The sequence below is a fragment of the Phacochoerus africanus genome, chromosome 6 (assembly GCF_016906955.1).
Source record: "Phacochoerus africanus isolate WHEZ1 chromosome 6, ROS_Pafr_v1, whole genome shotgun sequence".
Lineage (NCBI taxonomy): Eukaryota > Metazoa > Chordata > Mammalia > Artiodactyla > Suidae > Phacochoerus > Phacochoerus africanus.
The window spans coordinates 91,794,969-91,814,745 of NC_062549.1; the positions used below are offsets into that span (position 1 = coordinate 91,794,969).

The 19,777-nt window shown below is 36.8% G+C and overlaps 2 protein-coding genes across 2 annotated transcripts; both read left to right on the forward strand.

Annotated features, from left to right (window-relative positions):
• Positions 1-3,634: 3,634 nt before the first annotated feature.
• Positions 3,635-4,597, forward strand: LOC125128708 (olfactory receptor 6K3-like). The gene has a single exon (XM_047782885.1). The coding sequence runs from the start codon at positions 3,650-3,652 to the stop codon at positions 4,595-4,597; it is 948 nt and encodes a 315-aa protein (XP_047638841.1). The 5' UTR covers positions 3,635-3,649.
• A 7,593-nt stretch (positions 4,598-12,190) lies between these two features.
• LOC125128858 (olfactory receptor 6K2) lies at positions 12,191-13,156 on the forward strand. The gene has a single exon (XM_047783003.1). The coding sequence runs from the start codon at positions 12,191-12,193 to the stop codon at positions 13,151-13,153; it is 963 nt and encodes a 320-aa protein (XP_047638959.1). The 3' UTR covers positions 13,154-13,156.
• Positions 13,157-19,777: the final 6,621 nt, after the last annotated feature.

The window sequence follows — 19,777 nt, forward strand, 5'->3', positions numbered from 1 at the left end:
AATCCCTGGCCTCTCTCAGAAGTTTAAAGATCCAGCATTGTCATGAGCTGTGGTGTAGGTCACAGAAGAAGCTCAGATCTGGTGTTGCCGTGGCTATGGTGTAGGTCACAGCTGCAGCTCCAAGTCAGCCCCTAGCTTAGGAACTTCCATATGCAGCAGGTGTGGTCCTAAAAAAGAAAAAAAAAAAGAAAAAAAACAGGTTAACAAATTGGAAATAAGTGATAAAATACATACTTGATTTGTGTAGAGGTTAGACAGGTATGTTCACAATGTAAAAATTTATTGAAATGTGTATTTATAGTTTGTGAACTTTTTGTACGTAAAGTACATATCATTAAAATATTTTTTTCTGAAAAAAAATTTATTTCCCTTAGGGAGGGGATAAATTTTAGTTAGCCAACTCTCGCTATATTTTTCTTTATTATTTTATGTCTTTATCTTGATTTAGAAATATCTTCATATATATTTTGTTTAATTACTATCTGTTCGACAATATTTTTGAGGTAATTTTTGGATATAGTACAAAGTAATGATTTAACATTATTTTGTTTTTGATGGATATACTTATGCCCAGATAATATTAAAAAATCATCCTCTCCAGTGATAAAATACCACTTTTTGCCTACAAGAAATATGTCATTTTTTCCCCATTAGCCTCTGGGTTAGCTATCTAATCCTCTAACTTGTTGGCTTATGTATGCCCTTACACAATATTGATGGGTAATTGAAGCTTTATGGTAATTTGAATATCCAGCAGTTAAATATTTCCCCAAGTAGCCTTCATTTCCCACATTTTCATGGTTATTTACAGACATTTGCTTTCCCACATGAAATTTAAATTATTTTTATTGTTACTCATCTTACCACAAACAAAGTTTGCTTTTGAATGGCAAATATGTATTTTGTTACATTGGAATGAATACTGTCTTATGGTAATAATCTTCTCACACATATAAGAATTACATTTTGACAGCAAATTGATATGCATTTATTTATGTTCATAAATTCATAAAATTTCTAGAGCTATTTCTTCATGGTAGCTAGGGGAGAAGAAATTATAGGAATTTCAAAAAGAACGAATGGAAGGAAGTGGTATACTAGAAGCACATGCAATTCTTTAATATATTTGTGGTGAAAAATGGGAACTATAAAGAGTTCAGCAGAATCAATAGAAACAATTGGAAGGAAGTGTTTGTGCATGCTGTTGGAGAAAATGACTTGGCATTCTTCCATCTTCTTTAGTATGGCACACTTCCAAATTACATGTTTTCACAGAAATGGTCTATTTTATTCTATTCTATTCATTAATCAATTCACAATAATTGACATGCCAGTAAATCTCCTTCAATATTGTCCTGTTTCTTGAGTGTTTATAAGGATGGGATCCTATCAAGGCCCTTCTTTCTATGGTAGGTTTCCAATTTCACATCTAAATGGAGACTGGTTTGTTAAAGGGTAATGATGACAAGAAATGGGGTAACGATGGTCTCCAGAATATGTACGCTTCCTGGGAGCACTGATTGCCCTTTGATCTGGATATCTGCAGAGAAAAAATTGCAGCTGGCTCTGATAATTTACTCCATGGGGCAGGGGAAAATGCTTGCTTTCTATTTATTCCCAAGGGATGAAGCCTCAGTGGAGTTCGTTTCCCCTTTAGTATTTTTCTAAAGGTGGCTATTATAACCCTACCAGGGAAGCTGAAAGAACACTTAAGAATGCAGAGACCCAGAGAAAAGGAAGACCCCTCCTATACCTGGCAGAGGTGAGTGGAAGTCCCTAAGGTCTAGGGAGAAAGAAGTCATTTCCTATGTTTGCGATGAGACACACTCTAAAGAGTCAATTAGTGAAGCTTTGGGAAGGCTTGAATTTTGACGTTGGACTACAATTTACAAGAAAGCTCTGTCTTTGAAACACTGGGCTCTGCATATTTATGATCAGAAGTAACATCCAGTTATTCAGACTTTACAACTGTCTGAGATATAAATGCTTACAAATTTCCTTCTCATGGATTTTTCTTGATTTAATTATATTTGTAAATCTTATCCAAACTTATTCATTGAAAAATAAGTTACTTCCAGGTGCTTAGTACATGCTAGGGGTTGTGAATGACAGGCAGTTGATCCTGCCCTAAGAGAAGCTCATAATTTAGGGAAGTTAAACAAATAACAAGCTACCATAAGATATAGTGGAGGATTATGGTAGAAGTTCTCTGTAGGAAACATGGGTGAAAATACACCAGGGTGTGTGTGTGTGTGTGTGTGTGTGTGTGTGTGTGTGTGTGTGTGAATGTAGGGAAGGCGATGACAGCACAACAATAGTTGTAGGGCTTCTGCTAGGAGGCAACATCCGAACTGAAACTTGAGGAAAGCCTAGGAGGTATTCTTTTTATTTTTTTTCCCCACACCTGTGGCATATGGAGGTTCCTGGGATAGAGGTCAAATCAGAGCTATAGCCACCAACTTAGGCCACAGCCACAGCCACACCAGATCCGAGCTACATCTGTGACCTACACCACAGCTCATGGCAATGCCAGATTCTTAACCCACTGAATGAGGCCAGGGATCGAACCTTCGTCCTCATGGATACTACTCAGATTCGTTTCTGCTGAGCCATGATGGAATTATTCGATTGAAGAAGAGTGAGTGAGAGGGCCTTCTAAAAAGAGAGTTAACATTCAGAAGAGCCATAAACCAGGAGAAATCATGGTGAACTCTGAAAACCTCCATAGTGCAGCATGAGAGAGTGGCAGCAGGGGAATACTGAATACGTGGATCTAAAGTTCAGGAAGCATACCTGTGCTGAAGATGGACATTTGAAAGAACCAAAAACTATGGGGCATATGTGGTCATCAACCATATGGAAGGACATGATTTTAGGGACCACGGCAGGAAGTTGGAGTACATAGACATTTATAGAATGGGTCAAGAAAATGAATTTATAATGCATAAAACAGTGTTATAAAAAAGTACCTGAGAAGAAGCTTCCATTAGGAAGAAGGCAAACCTGGAGAGGGTGGTTTCACAAGTGCCAAAGGGGAAAATCTTCCAGAAGTAGTGATCAGTAGTTTATGATGCCAAAGGTCAATCTTAATGTAACAACTGAAACTTTTTCATTTTGCCATTACTATGTCACTGACATAGGACAGAATGGCTGCCATACAGTAGCAGAGAAAGAAGTTGCATAGCAAGTGATTGAGGAGTGAGCAAGATCTAAATGAGATATTGTCAATATTATTGTTTCAGAAAGCAGTTCAAGGTAGGAAATGATAAGAGATATTGAGCAATATTAATGCTAGAGACTGATACGTTAATTCCTTTAATATTCATAACTCTTCACTAATGTTTTTCAACTGCAGATGAATATACTGAGGCTCAGAAAGAGTATGTAACTTGCCTATTTACCCTACTAATAAGTGGCAGAATGAGAATTCAGGCTCAGAATGTTGGATTTGAACCCATGCTACTAATCATCATGCTAATAAAGAGATTAGAGATTTAGGCACATTATACCATTATTTTGAATATGGGAAATGTCAAAACACAAAAACACCAAGTAACCAAAATACCACTTACATCTACAGTGCCTTGATTTCCTTCTCTGGTAGTTGAGTGTACCCTCTTCTTCAGTCACAGGGAGCTCTTCTGGGGATATGGAGAGTGGAAATCTATCAGCAGTAACTGAGTTTGTCTTCACTGGGTTCCCCCAACTCCAGGACGGTGGCCTTCTATACTTTTTTCCTTTACTTTTCATCTACACTTTTATTATAATTGGGAACCTAATGATCTTCTTTGCTGTAAGGCTGGATCCTCGTCTTCACAATCCCATGTACAATTTCATCAGTATCTTCTCATTTCTGGAGATGTGGTACACCACAGCCACCATTCCTAAAATGCTCTCCAATCTGATCCGCAGTCAAAAGACCATCTCTTTCATTGGCTGCCTCTTGCAGATGTACTTCTTCCATTCACTTGGAAACACTGAAGGGACCTTGCTGACTGTCATGGCCATAGACAGGTATGTTGCCATCTGCAACCCACTCCACTACCCAACCATCATGACCCCCCGACTATGTGCTCAGCTCTCTGCTGGCTCCTGTATCTTTGGTTTCCTCATCCTTCTACCTGAGATTGTGTGGATTTCTACCCTGCCTTTCTGTGGTCCCAACCAAATCCATCAGATCTTTTGTGATTTCACTCCGTTGTTAAATTTAGCCTGCACAGATGCCTCTGTGATCTTGGTGCAAGATGTGATCCATGCTCTTGCTATTCTAATAACAGGTCTGATTATTTCTCTCTCTTACATCAGAATTATCATTGTTATTCTGGGCATCCCTTCAGTTGAGGGTCGTAGAAAGGCCTTTCCCACCTGTGCTGCGCACATCGCTGTCTTCCTGCTGTTTTTTGGCAGCGTGGCCCTCATGTACCTTAGATTCTCTGCTACTTATACACCATTCTGGGACACTGTCATTGCTCTAACATTCTCTGTACTTGCTCCCTTTTTCAATCCCATTATATATAGCCTGAGAAATAAGGATATGAAAGATGCTATTAAGAAGCTCTTTTGCTCCCAAAAGGTGTTTAATAAATCTGGTATGTAATTTAGGTGGCAGTCTTCTATGTAAATGGAACTTCACAAAATATCGAGTTCAAAGAGACCAGAATGTCAAAGAATTACATATTTAGTCCACATTTCTTCCCAGTGAGCTGGTGAATTGACTGGTAAAGAAAGTCCTCTGAGGACTTACAGTGATGACCATAAAAATAATTCTACTCCTTATCCAGGGTCAGTGTAATTACTTTTCTGTCTCTATAGTTTTGTTTATTTGATTTTAATTTACTCTGTTACTTCAAAATGATTATTTGCATAAATGTTAATAATACTAATAGGTATTACCTTTATCTATTAAGTAATACCTTCCTTTGATATTTAATCAGCCTTTATAATACTCTTTGTGTCCTGATAAAGCCCATGTAGTTGAGTGAAAGTACACACTAACTCTCTCTGCTACTATGGTGATTTCCCTAAGCCCTTTCAGTAAGTTTCTGGACATTAAGAAGATGCAAGAATTCTTGGCATCCAGGCCTTAAACCCTATTCCCCACTGTGGTTTCTTTTCCAGTCAGCCTTGCCAACATTTAAAAATACACATATTGGAGTTCCTATTGTGGCTTAGTGGGTTATAAGCCCAACTAGTATCCATGAGGATGCAGGTTCCATCCGTGGCCTCACTTAGTGGATTAAGGATCCGGCATTGCCATGAGCTGTGGTGTAGTTTTCAGATGTGGCTTGTATCCCAGGCTGGCAGTGGCAGCTCCAATTCGACCCTTAGGCTGGGAACTTCCATATGCTGTAGGAGCGGCCCTAAAAAGCGAACAACAAAAATAAAAAAAAATAAACATGTACTGGTGGGATCTGCATGTAATGCTGTCATGTGCTGTCATGAGCAGGGACATCGTGGACTGTATTTGGTATTTTGTTAAGAACTGTACAGTGTAATTAAGATCAGATTTCTACCCATGGAACCTTCTATCTTATGTAGAATCAATGTAAGAGTGTTAAAAAAACATAATAAATGGTTACATTTACATCTATAGTCAATCACATTTATTCATGATTTAATCCACCTCTCTAAAAAATTATCTGTTTTCACTAGTGCTAAAATAAATACTTGGTGTAATATTTTAAATGTAATATATACATGATTTGATAAAAATATGTTAAAACAAAAATTATGTACTAAAATGTATTCATGTTTCCACAATGTATTTACAACCATCAGTTTAATTATGGTAAAATATTTCAATGATCAGACGTACAAATTATTTCTCCATTTTGTTTCTCTATTGTTTGTTTCTCTATATTGTTTATTGACTATCACTATTCTAATAAATATGGCAATTTTCATTTTCTTGAATAAAAGTCCTTTCCGTTTTCCAAAAATTCTTATTTCAAGATAAATTTCAAGAAGTTGACTTATTAAAAGCAAATATGTTTGTAGTTCTTGGTAAAAATATTGCTTTTGTAAATGGGTTGCATGGATAATGCATTGATGTTAACCCTTTTAGTACAACTTCGATAGCATGGAAACTCATGTAGATGAAATGAGTTCTGGAGTTCCCGTCGTGGCACAGTGGTTAACGAATCCGACTAGGAACCATGAGGTTGCGGGTTCGGTCCCTGCCCTTGCTCAGTGGGTTAACGATCCGGCGTTGCTGTGAGCTGTGGTGTAGGTTGCAGATGCGGCTCGGATCCCGCACTGCTGTGGCTCTGGCATAGGCCGGTGGCTACAGCTCCGATTGGACCCCTAGCCTGGGAACCTCCATATGCCGCAGGAGCAGCCCAAGAAATAGCAAAAAGACAAAAAAAAAAAAGAAAAGAAAAAGAAAATCTAGTTATTCTGTGGAACATATCAATTCTCACTGGCAAAGTGAAATTTCTATACAACTATAATAAGGTACTCTGATAAATGGAGTTAGTGGTCCCAATTCTTCACTTCACTCAACAGATTTATAAATCCATAACTTTGCAATGAATGGATTCATGGTGTGTAGCCTATACTTTCCTGCCCCACAAATTTGAATTAGGTTTTTCCTTTAATTAACTTTTGGGATATCAATGATTACAGGTATTGAATATATGACTTTGTAGTTGGGTTTTCTCCAGGGATCTTCTCCCCTTTCAGCATTGGACCCATATAAGGATGCCTTTGAGTCACTGGTTCAGAGAATGAGAGCCATGTGGAGTTGACCTGAACACAAACTGAAGCCCGGTGACTAGAGTTTAGAACCCAGAGCCTAGAGCCTGATTTGAGATAGCTCATCCTGTTGCAGTTGACTAACAGACTCATGACTATGTGGATAAATATTATTGTTTTAATATCCATGAGTGAAGCACTTAATAAGTTACTGTACGCTGCTATGTGTGAGCTTTGTTTGACATTGTATCATCCTGAGATCGCAGAAATTTGATAACTAGTGCTTATTATCTGAATCTTAAGATATTCTTTGGAGTTGCAAGTGTTTCAGAATTGCATTGTTAATTATCATTTAAAACAGTTCTGTCATTTCAAGAAAGATTACTTCCATCAGATATGTAGTTATATAACCATACTGCCTGTTCTTTTGTATATTAAAGAGCATTTATGCATTAAAGGGATTTGAGATCATTTAGAACTACAGCAGGGTCTGAGTAGTGGAAAGCGATGAGATGTCTGGGAGTCATTCTTTGGAACTTACATTCTTCTTTCTACGCTTTTTCTCAATTGTATGTATGGCTGGTAGTCATCTTGCCCTTGATCTCTACTTGAAAATAACGTTATGGAATGAAAAATCTCTCAAGAGAAAATAAAAGCTAAATACAAAAACTCTTCAAACTGTGTGGGAAAAATAAATATGCACAGTAGATTGAAGGATTGTAGACAATTTGACATTTTTATTCTCATTGGTTGTCATATATACACAAGCAAAATGTTTTGAGTTAGTCCAAACATGGTACAGAATTATATCAATCCTATGTGGTATTCTCTAACTAGAAACCACTGTATTAGGAAAATTGGTGAGTATGTTTTTGTCTGAAATCATACTGCTTCTTACTGAATATTTATTTAGCTTATTTTGAGTAAGAAAAGCGATTATATTTTAAGAAATGAAATATATTCTTTGTTATTGATATATTCAATGAAATATATTCTTTGTTATTCTCAGAAATTTTAGTGAGTAAATGAAAGAGAATAGAAACAATCTTAATAGGTGTAACATACACAACTATTAATTTGTTTTAATCTTTGTGGCATGGTCCTTCCTGTCATTTCTCTTCCCTGACTTCTGTGCACAAAAAAAAGGCAAAATGGGGAAAAATCAATGTGAATAGCTAAAACAGTTGCTCCAAATTTCAATATGGAACTAATAGGTGGAGCACAGGGAAGGCCAATTGTTTTTCCTAAATTTGGCTGAATGGCCTAGAAATAAGTAAGCAGAACGTAAGCCCAGAGCTCTCTTTTTCTTGTTCCACCAATCTCCTCTCTTCTACTGCATTAACATTCTTCAAATCAGACTCCTGGAATTTTGGCTTTTTGATTCATTTAAAAGCCAATCCAACCAGAAGTGTCACAGAAAAGGACATTAAGAAAAAAATTCCAATGCCCCAAGCTCCTGGACTATCTCATTTGTCTTGGTTTGGAGTTACCTGGGGTTGGGCTACTCCTAATTACCAGCCTGAAATTTTTTCTTAATTGGATCCATTATGAGAATTATTGTTTTCCTACTTATCTTAATTCACTTGTGTAGAATTCCCAAGACAGTCTATCTTCCCATTCCAGTTATGCTTAAGAAAAAATAGACACACACAAAGGGGCAGGAGAAAGGGAAAGAGCCCTACAGGGAGAATCCAATCTATACATCACTGACTGAAGAAGGAAATACAGTTTAGATGGAGGACTCAGGGTAAAAACACAGCCGGGGAGTCAGAAAAGCTTGTCTCAGTAACTCTGTGTGGTTGATCACATCAGGGGAGGGAAATATAGCGTCTTCGCCCATGTTTATTCCAACTTTGGAACCCAACAGCATCAAGGTCAGTGAATAAACTAATTTTAGAGAATAGGAGATATCCAGGGGAAGGAAAACACTCATGCATGATGATAGAGAGCCCTAGTGTACATGTAGATACTGTGAGAGACTGTTGGGGAGGTTGGGCAAAGAGGAAGTAGGACAGATTACATTACTACAAAGCAAAGATTTCAATTCCTAAATTTCCCAGGAAATGGGTGGGATCCAAATGGAGCCAAACTCATGGGATTCTTTAAAAGCACAAATGAGTACTCTGACTGATTTCTGAAATGGTTCATGGATGAACATTTAAGGAGTCAAGTGAGATCTTAAGTTTGCTGTTGGGCATTAATATCATTGACAATTGTATCAGGCAAAATTACTGAGGTTTGGATAAAGATAGGGGAGCGATCAAGGAAAACATAATCGTTTTTCTTTTTGTTCCAATCTTCCTTGTCTTTTCCTTGGCTTGGCTACATCTCTTCAGGAGAATAGAGAATTAGGCTTGGGTCTCCTCAGAGGCACTTTCTTGAATTGGTGGAATGGTTCAATTTGGAGGACATCATCCTGAAAGCCATAGTTACAAGATGTGGTGGCTACTGCTGGGGGCATCCAGACTTATGGAAAAGGGGGATGGAAGAAGGAAGGATTGGGAAGTTGTGATTAGTAGGCACAAACAGTATATATAGCATGGATAAACAACAAGGTTTTATAACACAGCAGAGGAAACTATAGTCAATATTTTATGATAAACCATAATGGGGAAGAAAATGAAAAAGAATAAAAAATAAATTAAATTGTAAAAGCACTTATGGTAGAGATCAGATATGCACATAAAAAATCAAGACCACTTAGAACAGATTTTTAAAGGAAAAGCTGTATTAGATATTACAGGGAACAGAAATTAGAACAGTAATCAGAGATGTGGAATTAGACTTGTTAGAACTAGAAAAGTCACATGTAGTATTTGGTTAATTTAAAAAGGAAGCAGGGATAGGAAAGAACAAGAGGATGTTTCAGGTAGGAATTCCTTTCAGGAATGTTCAGAGGCCAGAAAATAAAAGGGACATATTTGGATTAATAACAGATTTACTAAACCCGATTGGCAATGAACAATTTTTCATAGCAACAATAGATAAGATGGCTTTTTTTTTTCTGCCGAAATAACAAAACATTACTTCAGTACAATATTAAAGAAAGATGATGTAGTTAGGAGTTTGATTGGACTTAATAACATAATCAATTAACAAATACATCTATGGCTAATATCAATGAGACCATTTATAAAGTGCCCTTTCCTAATATATACATAAATCAGGATTATTAATAAACAACAGACAATAAAGGGAGATTATTTTTTCCTATCTCAGTGATTAAAAAACATTATCCTAAAGGTTCTGAGATTAATTTTTTTTTGAAGAAGGGACAATTTAGAGGAAAAAAAATGTGAGAATGTGAAGTAAGTATAGGTATGGAAGGGGAGTCACATGAGTAAACTTACGCTCTAGCAAGAGTAATCTTGTGAGAATGAAGGTTTGCATGAGAAAAGGAAGACTGGAGGCAGAAACGTTTGGAAACCTGTCACAATAGTGCAGGTGTTAGGACAAGGCATTAAATTAGGGGTAAGACAATAGAAATAAAAATACTGGTGATACAGCAAGCCAGAAAAAGTTAAGCAGACTTTGATGATTGACTGGAGTTAAAACATGAAGGGATAATAGATGCAAAAATGAGTGAAGTTGGTATCTAGATGAACAAAAATAAGACAGTCATCAAGAGAAACTGGTTAAGTGCTGGGGGAAAAGATGGTGTATTAACTTACCAGGGTTGCCATAACAAAATATTAGACTGAGTAGCTCCAACAACAGCAATTAATTTTCTTACAGTCTGGAAGCTAGAGGTCTGAGATTTAGATTTTGGTATAGTTTATTTCCTCCAAAGCCTTTGTCCTTGGCTTATAGATGGCTGCTTTCTACCTGAATTTTCCTATGATTTTTCCTCCTGAAACTGTGTTCAAATTTCCTCTTCTTATGATACAGATCACATCAGATTAGGGCCCAATCTATTGACCTCACTTTAATGTAATTATTTCTTTAAAAAACCTATCTCCAAATACAGTCACATCATGAGTATCAGGATTACAAGTTCAACATATGAATTTGGGGGGAAGGACACAACTCACTCATAACAGGTGGAGCTGGCAAGTTTGGGTCAAGATGAAGCATCTAAGTGGGAGAGTCCTAAAGAAAATGTGGTGCTCAGGACAGAGATCCAAAGTTGAAGACCAAAGAAGTTGATAAGTAATCTTGAATAAAAGAATTCTCTGTGAAGAAGGGACTATGCAGTGAGAAACAAAGAACAAAGATAGGATTTTGTCTTCTTTCTGTACTTGGGAGGTGGAAGACGGATAGCCAATGAGGTAAACCAGGATAGTGTAATGTGAAATAGGCAAAGAAGGAAAGACTTTCAAGAATTAGGAATTGACCTTGGAAGATTAGTGGCAATGAAGACAGAGGGAGGCCACTGCATTCAATCAGAAAGTCATTGGTATAATTTAAGAAAAGAGATATGGAAAATTGAGAGATAATTGATTCAAAGGGATTCAGGAGGGGATGAAGACAGTAAATATGTATCAACATGTTAGAGGAAAAGTGAGGTTGATACAAAGGAGAGAAATAATCTGAGTATAGATAGGACTTTTCTCTCAAGATAAGATTTGTGTATATTTGATAGCAGAACAGAGAAAATAAACAAACACATGGTTTTGAACAGGGAATAAATTAACAGAACAATATCTTACAATGTGTTGTGCTTACATCGTATTCTACAGAATACTACAGTTCTTTCTCTCTACACACCATTCTTCTAGAAAGCTTTGTATTTATTGCTTGATATATTCGGTTTCCATTAATTAATTACCTCATTTGACTAAAGGCTTCGGGTACAAAACACATTTGAGATTCATTTTTCTAGAAGATGGAGAAGGAAAAGAGAGATGAAAGAGAGGATGTGTCATTTAGAGGTAGAAGGGGGAGAAAGAGGGTGGAATTCACTGGTGATGGTTTGTGTGTCTTTGTCATTAAAATATTCAATTAAATCTTATGCCAAGAATCAAATAAAGAACTGAGAGAGTTATAGGGAGATTGTCAGGGAATCAAAAAGACTTGAATATGGAAAAAAGCATTACCTTGCTATTCCTTCACTGCCTCATCTAGTTCTTTCTTTGTCTAAATGCAATGGTTTTAAAATATGGTCTTTGGATCAACAGGATTAGCAATGTCTGGAAATTTGTTAGAAGTGAAAATTCTTTGGCCCTACCCCAGACCTACTGAATTAGAAACTCTCAGGAAGGGGACAAGTAATCTCGTTTTCAACAAGCACTACAAGGAACTCTGATGCATGCTAAGTTTTGAGAAATGTTTGTCTAAAATATTGCTTTTGCTTTCTGACAGTATATTTTTCTATAATACAATTTTAGTTGTAAGCATCTAATGAACATAGAGTATTCCTTATTCTTCTACACCCCCAATACATGGATTTATCCAGACGCTGGCATTTGGTAAGTGTATTTACTCTGTGACCAGTAGTAGACACCTCTTGGAAGGCTTGAATGCAGTCAGGGTTCAAACCCTCCTTTCTCACCTGGAGATGGAGAGCCACAATCAAACCATTGCTCAGGAGTTTATCTTCTCTGCCTTTCCTTATTCCTGGGGAGATTCTGTCATCTGTTTTGTTCCACTGCTCTTCATTTACGCTTTCATTGTTGTTGGCAACCTGGTCATCATCACAGTGGTCCAGCTGAATACTCACCTCCACACTCCTATGTACTTCTTTATCAGTGCCCTTTCCTTCCTGGAGATCTGGTATACCACAGCTACCATACCAAAGATGCTCTCTTGTCTGCTTAGTGAGAAGACTATTTCCTTAAACGGTTGTCTCCTGCAGATGTATTTCTTCCATTCCACAGGCATCAGTGAGGTTTGTCTCTTGACAGCTATGGCCTTCGACCGCTACCTGGCCATCTGCAGCCCTCTTCATTATCCCACTATCATGACCCCCAAGCTATGGGCCCAACTGACTTTAAGTTGTTGCATTTGTGGCTTTATCACGCCCCTTCCCGAGATTGCCTGGATCTCCACACTGCCCTTTTGTGGCTCTAATCACCTTGAGCATATCTTTTGCGACTTCCTCCCAGTGCTACGCCTGGCCTGCACAGACACACAGGCCATCATCATGATTCAGATCGTGGATGTCATCCACGCAGTGGAGATCCTTACAGCTGTGATGCTCATTGTCATGTCTTATGTTGGTATTGTAGCTGTAATCCTACGCATTCGTTCAGCAGAGGGCCGTCGCAAGGCATTTTCCACATGTGTCTCCCACCTCACTGTCTTTTTGCTTTTCTTTGGCAGTGTGGCTCTCATGTACCTACGCTTCTCTGCCACCTACTCCTTATTTTGGGATACAGCCATTGCTGTGGCCTTTGCAGTTCTATCCCCCTTTTTCAACCCCATTATCTATAGTCTGAGGAATAAAGAGATAAAGGAAACTATAAAAAAGCACATGTGTCAGGCTAAAATCTTTTTTCTTAGGACGAGGGACCTCACGTAAGATCTAACAGTTTGGAGTCCATATAACTGTGAGCGTTGTTCATCCTCAACTCTCTGCGATCTCTTTCCCATCAGCTTTTTACTGACGCTGGTCACTAATAAATAAAATTTAGCAATAACTGGATTCAATAGCTTCTTTCAAACTTTATCCAATTTGACATATTTTTGGATCTGACTTTGTTAATTAAGTTTTCTGCCACTCAATTTATCCTGTACTATTTTATTTGTGGAAGTAATCTAAGACTTTAATTTTAATATAGTCAAAACATCTGTTTGTAAAATATTGTAATTGAAAAATCATCTTCATAAGATTAATGGTACTTAATGACCATGGCAAAGAATCTCAGACCAAAGAGGTCACCGAAGAATACTTTAAATGCAATAAATGAACAGACAAAAAACTTAAAGTAATATAACTTATCTATTCATCAACTAATTGGTATTTTTTTCATGGTAAGTTGAAAAATATAATCTTTGTTTTCACTGTAATCAAATGTCTTGTACTTATTAATTAAGCAATAATATCAATAAATATCCACTGAATGAATAAACCAATATCACCATGCTGTGTTCTGATTGTCCCAGCCAACAGATCAAGCATATTGGATAATAATGCTTCCCTTTTAACTTCTCCCTTAGATTTCAGGATGCAAGACTCCTTTTTTTTAAATCTTACTTTGAGAGCTTTTTCTCTTACTGACTCTTTATGCATGCTTCATAAAGGGTGATTCTTCTACAGGGTGCACACCTCAGTGAGGGTGCAATAATAGAGGTGATTACTATGTAAATGTTAGTAGATTTCCACCCTTCCCTGGCTCACCTATGGGAATCTTACGGTTGTCAGCCGCTAATGTGCCATAGCTGTCTCCTCATCCTCATCCCTAAATTTTAAGATACTTTAAATTCAGGTAGAGGGAGTTCCCCTTGTGACTCAGTAGGCTATGAAACTGACTAATATCCATGAGGATGCAGGTTCAATCCCTGGCCTTGCTTGGTAGGTTAAGGTTCTGGCATTGCCATGAGCTGTGGTGGAGGTCACAGACTCAGCTTGGATCCTACATTGCTGTGGCTGTGGCGCTGACCAGCAGCTACAGCTCTGATTCAGTCCCTAGCCTGGGGACTTCCATATGCTGGGGGTGAGTCCCTAAAAAGACAAAAAAAAAAAAAAAGGAAGAATGTTCTAGGTGGGAGGAATGGAAGTGCAGTGGCTCTGCCATAGGGGTGTTCCAGGTGGCACTTGGACAGAGTAATTGGGGTGGGTGTGGAGACATAGATAATGAATCCACCAAACATTTGGCTGTGCCAGATTACATAAGAACTCACAGACCATTGTAAAGGCTTTTGCCTTTCATCTGGAGTGAAGTCAGACCTACTGGAGGGTTTTTTAGCAAAGAAGTGAAATTATTTCATTTACCTCTTTATAGGATTTCTCTTATTATGGTGTTGAGGATAGATTAAAAGTGGGCAAAGAAAAAGCAGACATTTTGGAGGCTATTGAGAAATCCAGGCAAGAGTTGATGGCTTGGACCAGGGTTGCAGTATGAATGTTTTAAGAAGCCATTGGTTCTGTATATATTGTGAGGATATCACTAACCAATTTGCTTGCTGATTGGATGTGGGGAGTACAAAATTAGAGAAGACTGACTCCAAGGAATTTAGCCTCAAGAACTGGAAGAATGATGATTACATTAAGTGGGATAAGGAATTTTTTCAATTTATTTGTTTATTATTTTTTATTTATACTTTCAGAGTCACACCTGTGGCATATGGAAGTTCCTGGGTTAGGGGTCGAATCAGAGCTGTAGCTATCGGCCTACACCACAGCCACAGCAAAGCCAGATCCGAGCTGTGTCTGTGACCTAAACTGCAGCTCGCTGCAACGGCAACGCTAGATCCTTAACTAACTGAGCAGGGCCAGGGACTGAAGCCTCATCCTCATGGATACTGGTCGGGTTTGTTACTGCTTAGCCACAACAGGAACTGCAATATATATATTTATTTATTCCCTACCTTCTTCCAAAAAATATTAGAGATCAAGTAGTGAAACACTTTTTCTAACTCCAATTAACCTATATCTTTTCCTTTCTCTGCGTTTTTTGCTTGCACTGCATAGGATGTGCCCAACCAGAAGAATTAAATTTATTGCACTCAACTACAAGAAAAAAGAAAATGGCAAATTTTTCCTCAGTTTTCAGAATCCACGTTGATATTCTATAGTTGTGAATTCAACCTTCTCAGCCATACGCTACTTATCTCTCCACTTTCAACATAATTCACTTCCATTCATATATATATATGAATATACATGCATATGAATATATAAATATATATATATTTCAGGTGGAATGCATTATAATTCAATAGCTGATACACCACAGAGAAATTACTACCACAAGTCTAAGTACCATCCACAATCATTTTATCCACTCTCCATGTTATTGCAAATGGCAGGATTACATTTTTTTATGGCTGAGTATGAGTGTGCATGTGTGTGTGTGTGTGTGGGGGGGTGCCTCTCACATCTTCTTTATTCATTCATGCATCAAAGGAAAATTAGGTTGTTTCCATATCTTGGCTATTGTAAGTAATGCTGCCATGAAAATAGGGGTGTGTACATATTTTTAAATTAGGGTTTTTATATTGTTTGGGTAAATACACAGAAGTGGCATGTCTGGGCCATGTACTAGCTCTATTCTTAATTTTTAAAGGAATCTCCACACTGTTTCCCATAGTGGCTACACCAATTTACAGTCTCACCAACAGTGTACCAGGATGTCTCCTATGCGTGGACTATGTGTTCCCTTGTATTGTGGTCGGGTCGTGACTGCTGAAATGCACTGATGAGCAAGCTTGGCTCCCCACATTCATGCATATTTACTGAATACTACCTAGTGAAAAAAAATCTGATTAAAATAGGGTATAAAAAGTAATTGGAGAAGTAGACATGATATTGTACTATTAGCCATGATATAGAAATTTCAAAATTGATTGGCATGGGAGTACCACAGAGAGAAAAATTTAGTCTAACTAGAATATTTCATGGAGAGTATTATTTGAGCTGAATTTTGATTCTTTTTTCTGAGCAAAGGAAGGGCTAATATAGAGGAAAAAAGGGAAAGAAATATGCAGGAGAAAAATTCTGCTCATTGTAAAATTGTGTTATTGAGTAACAGAGGAAATTGACTATATAAGCTGACTCATGGTATGGTTATCTATGAGAAATACAGCAATTTATGCACTTGGAATATTGGTTCATTTTTAGTGATCCTCTTGTTCAGCATATTGCAGAGCGCATGGAACATACTAAACTCTCGCCAAATATTTGAATTAATAAAAATATAATATAATAAGTGAATGAATTGATTATCCAATTAAATCGCTAAATTATCTGTCCAGGAGTCCTGTTCCATTTTTTCTTTTCTCCCCCTGCCCCCAACACATTGAGAAGATTGTAAGTAAGAATCAGAGAGTAGTGATTGAATTTATATTCACAGGATTTTTTCATTTGCAGGAAGACAGACACTTATGTTTATCCTCTTGTTTCTAATTTACCTGTTCATCATCACGGGGCTTCTTTTTCATGAAACTGGATTCCCACCTCCACGTTCCTATGTATTTCTTCATCAGTGTCCTCTCCTTTCTGGATATCTGGTATGCCATAACTATCATCCACAAGATATTCTCCAGTCAAGTCAGGGAGCGGAATACCATTTCTCTGACTATTGCCTCCTGCATGTGTATTTATTTTACTATCATTTGTCATTTCTGAGATTCATCTGCTCATCACCATGGCTATGCACAGATGCCTGGCCATTTGCAACCCCTCTATTAACCCATAATCATAACACCTCAGCTCTACATTCAGCTGACTGTAGATTGTTGAATCTGTGGCTTCTTCATGTCGCTCCCTGAGATTGCTTGAATATCTACGTTATTACTTTGTGATCCAAATCAAATTTCGAATATCTTCTGCAACTTGATCTCTTCCTGAATCTGGCATATAGACACTGACAGAATTGTTTTAATCGAGGTTGAGGACATTATACATGACCTGGAGATCATCACAGAGATACTGATTGTGGTTTTGGGTTGTTTGCATAATTACAGTATTTCTATGTATTTGTTCTGTTGGTTTAACCAAAAGGCTTTTTTTCATGTGCTTCCCACCTTGCTATTTTCTTGATCTTTTTGGAAGTATATCCTCCATGCATTTGTGCTTCTCTGCCAAGTACCCCCTTTTCTGGGACATAGCCTAATGTTTGAAAGGTCATCACCATTCTTTAACCCAGTTATCTACAGTCAAAGGAGTAAAGAGGTCAAGGAAACCATAAAAGGGCCCACATGCCAATCTATGTTTCAGAAGTATCAAATAAGACAAAACGCATACCCATCAACAAAGGATATTTATGCCAATGTCTATATTTATGCTCTTGTGTTTATTTTTTTGTGCATAGACTCTTAGTTGGGCATTTATCATTCAATATCTGTTAACTTAGGAAATATTCTCAGTGGTTGATTGATCACAGACCACAGAAAAAATAGGGTGAAGGCTCACAATATTCCCTAGCTTATTCTTTGAAATCAGAAGGACTCATAAAATTCTATCTCTGCCTTGGCATCTCCTGCTCTAATGAACTGAAACAAGAAAAAAAAATACTTTGCTTTGTGTTTCTGTGATGCATTTATTAGACTTCTATTTAGTATGATTTTTATTCTATTTTATGTCATGGTTTACCTGTCTTAGGTGGACCCTCTAGTTTGTAAACTTCTTGAAAGTAAGAATCTTATTTTGTTCATCTCTGTATTCCCAATGCCTATTCTAATTATTTGCCCAAAGAAATGATCAAGAGTGAATAAATTAAGGCAGTCTTTGTCTCTTGACAAAATTGTAAGTTATAAAAAAAGTTATGTTATAGAAAAAAACCAGACTGTTCACACATTCAACAGAGGATAACGGAGAGGGGGGCAGAGAGAATGAATTAAGTCAAGATATATAGTGTATTTGCACATTAAGTAATTTTTAAAAGCGAAATGAAACCATTTCATAAATAATCCACTTAAATTTCTATGACTGGCTATTATTTAGATGTTAAATAGGACTTTTATTGATATCCTGGGAATTTAGTCCCTTAAATACAAGAATTAAACCTCATAGTTTAGTCATGGTTATAAAGGAACTAATGTTTAGTCCTGGAACTTGACTCCAAATTTCCTTTATTATAATGAGAAATGATGTTTTCCAGTTGTGCTCTTTTTACCCTGGGTGGAACCATGTCACTAAACATGCTGTCTTTGTGAAGTTTGTAAAGATTTAGGCTCAGATGGTTTCCTTAAGGGTTATTGTACTCAGAGATAATTATTAGAGGATGGAAACATCTAGCAATTTAATGTAAGATTTTCTAATGATGCATTGAAAATTATTGTTTAAAAGATAAGCATTTCATATTTCTACCCTTTCTGTTCTGATTTTCAAAATTAATGATTCAGAATGAAATACATGACAAAGTAATTGAAATGTATGTGATTGGTATTATTTATGTAAGTTTACAATAACAATTCTATTTTGGTGTATATTTAAATACAAAGCGCTTTTTCATCAATCATCTAAATCAAGTCATATAACAATTATCTGAAACAGGTAGATTAGTCACTGTTATCCCCATTACATACTTAATGAGTTTAGGCAAATTTCCAATGCTCACCTATTTATTAAATGGTAGACTCAAAACTTCAGATTACATAGTTGTGTTTCTGGGTTGTGTTTGCATCATTGTTCAGTTTCAAATCCAGTGCACTTTCCATTATCCCAAGCTCTCTTTCAATTTTAATTACATAGTTCATTGTATAAAGGAAATACCATTTTTAAAACATTTTTATTTCTTTATATATACATATTTTTTTCTACTGCACAGCATGGTGACCCAGTTACATATACATGTATACATTCTTTTTTCTCACCTTACATGTTCCATCATAATTGACTAGACAGAGTTCCCAGTGCTACACAGCAGGATCCCATTGCTAATCCATCCTGAAGGCAACATTCTGCATCTATGTACCCCATGGGTTTTGTTTTTCCTTATTCAGTACAGTAATACAAGATAGGTAAAATAAAAAAAATAAATAAAGAAAAGTGAGAGAAGATAATGGTAAGTGGGAAAAGAGTTTTATTTTTATTATAGGATTGTAAACTTTAATGTATGTAGTTTTCCTCTTAGAGTTAAGGGACAAACAACTTTAGGGAACCTGAAGTGATAAGAATTAAAGTGGATACAGGTCATTGAAAACAGATTTTTCAATGTTTTCAAGTGATGATATTTAGTAATTTAACCTAATTGGGAAGCAAACATTGGAGACCTTTTAAAAGGAACTACTTCTGGAGAAATAAAAATACATTTGAAGACTAATAAAATGATGATGACCTCAATTCCCCATGAAAAATTAGTTTAACATTAACATTAATGTATTTTTCCCTGTTGGTAAATGAGCTGAGAAAGCTGAACTTCAAAAATTCCACAGTAAGCATATGAATTTTAGTGTTGCAAATTGGAGAGACTTTAGAATGTTTGGGTATAAAGCATCTCTTATAGTTTCTGAGTGCAGGGAAAGAAGATCTGATAATTGA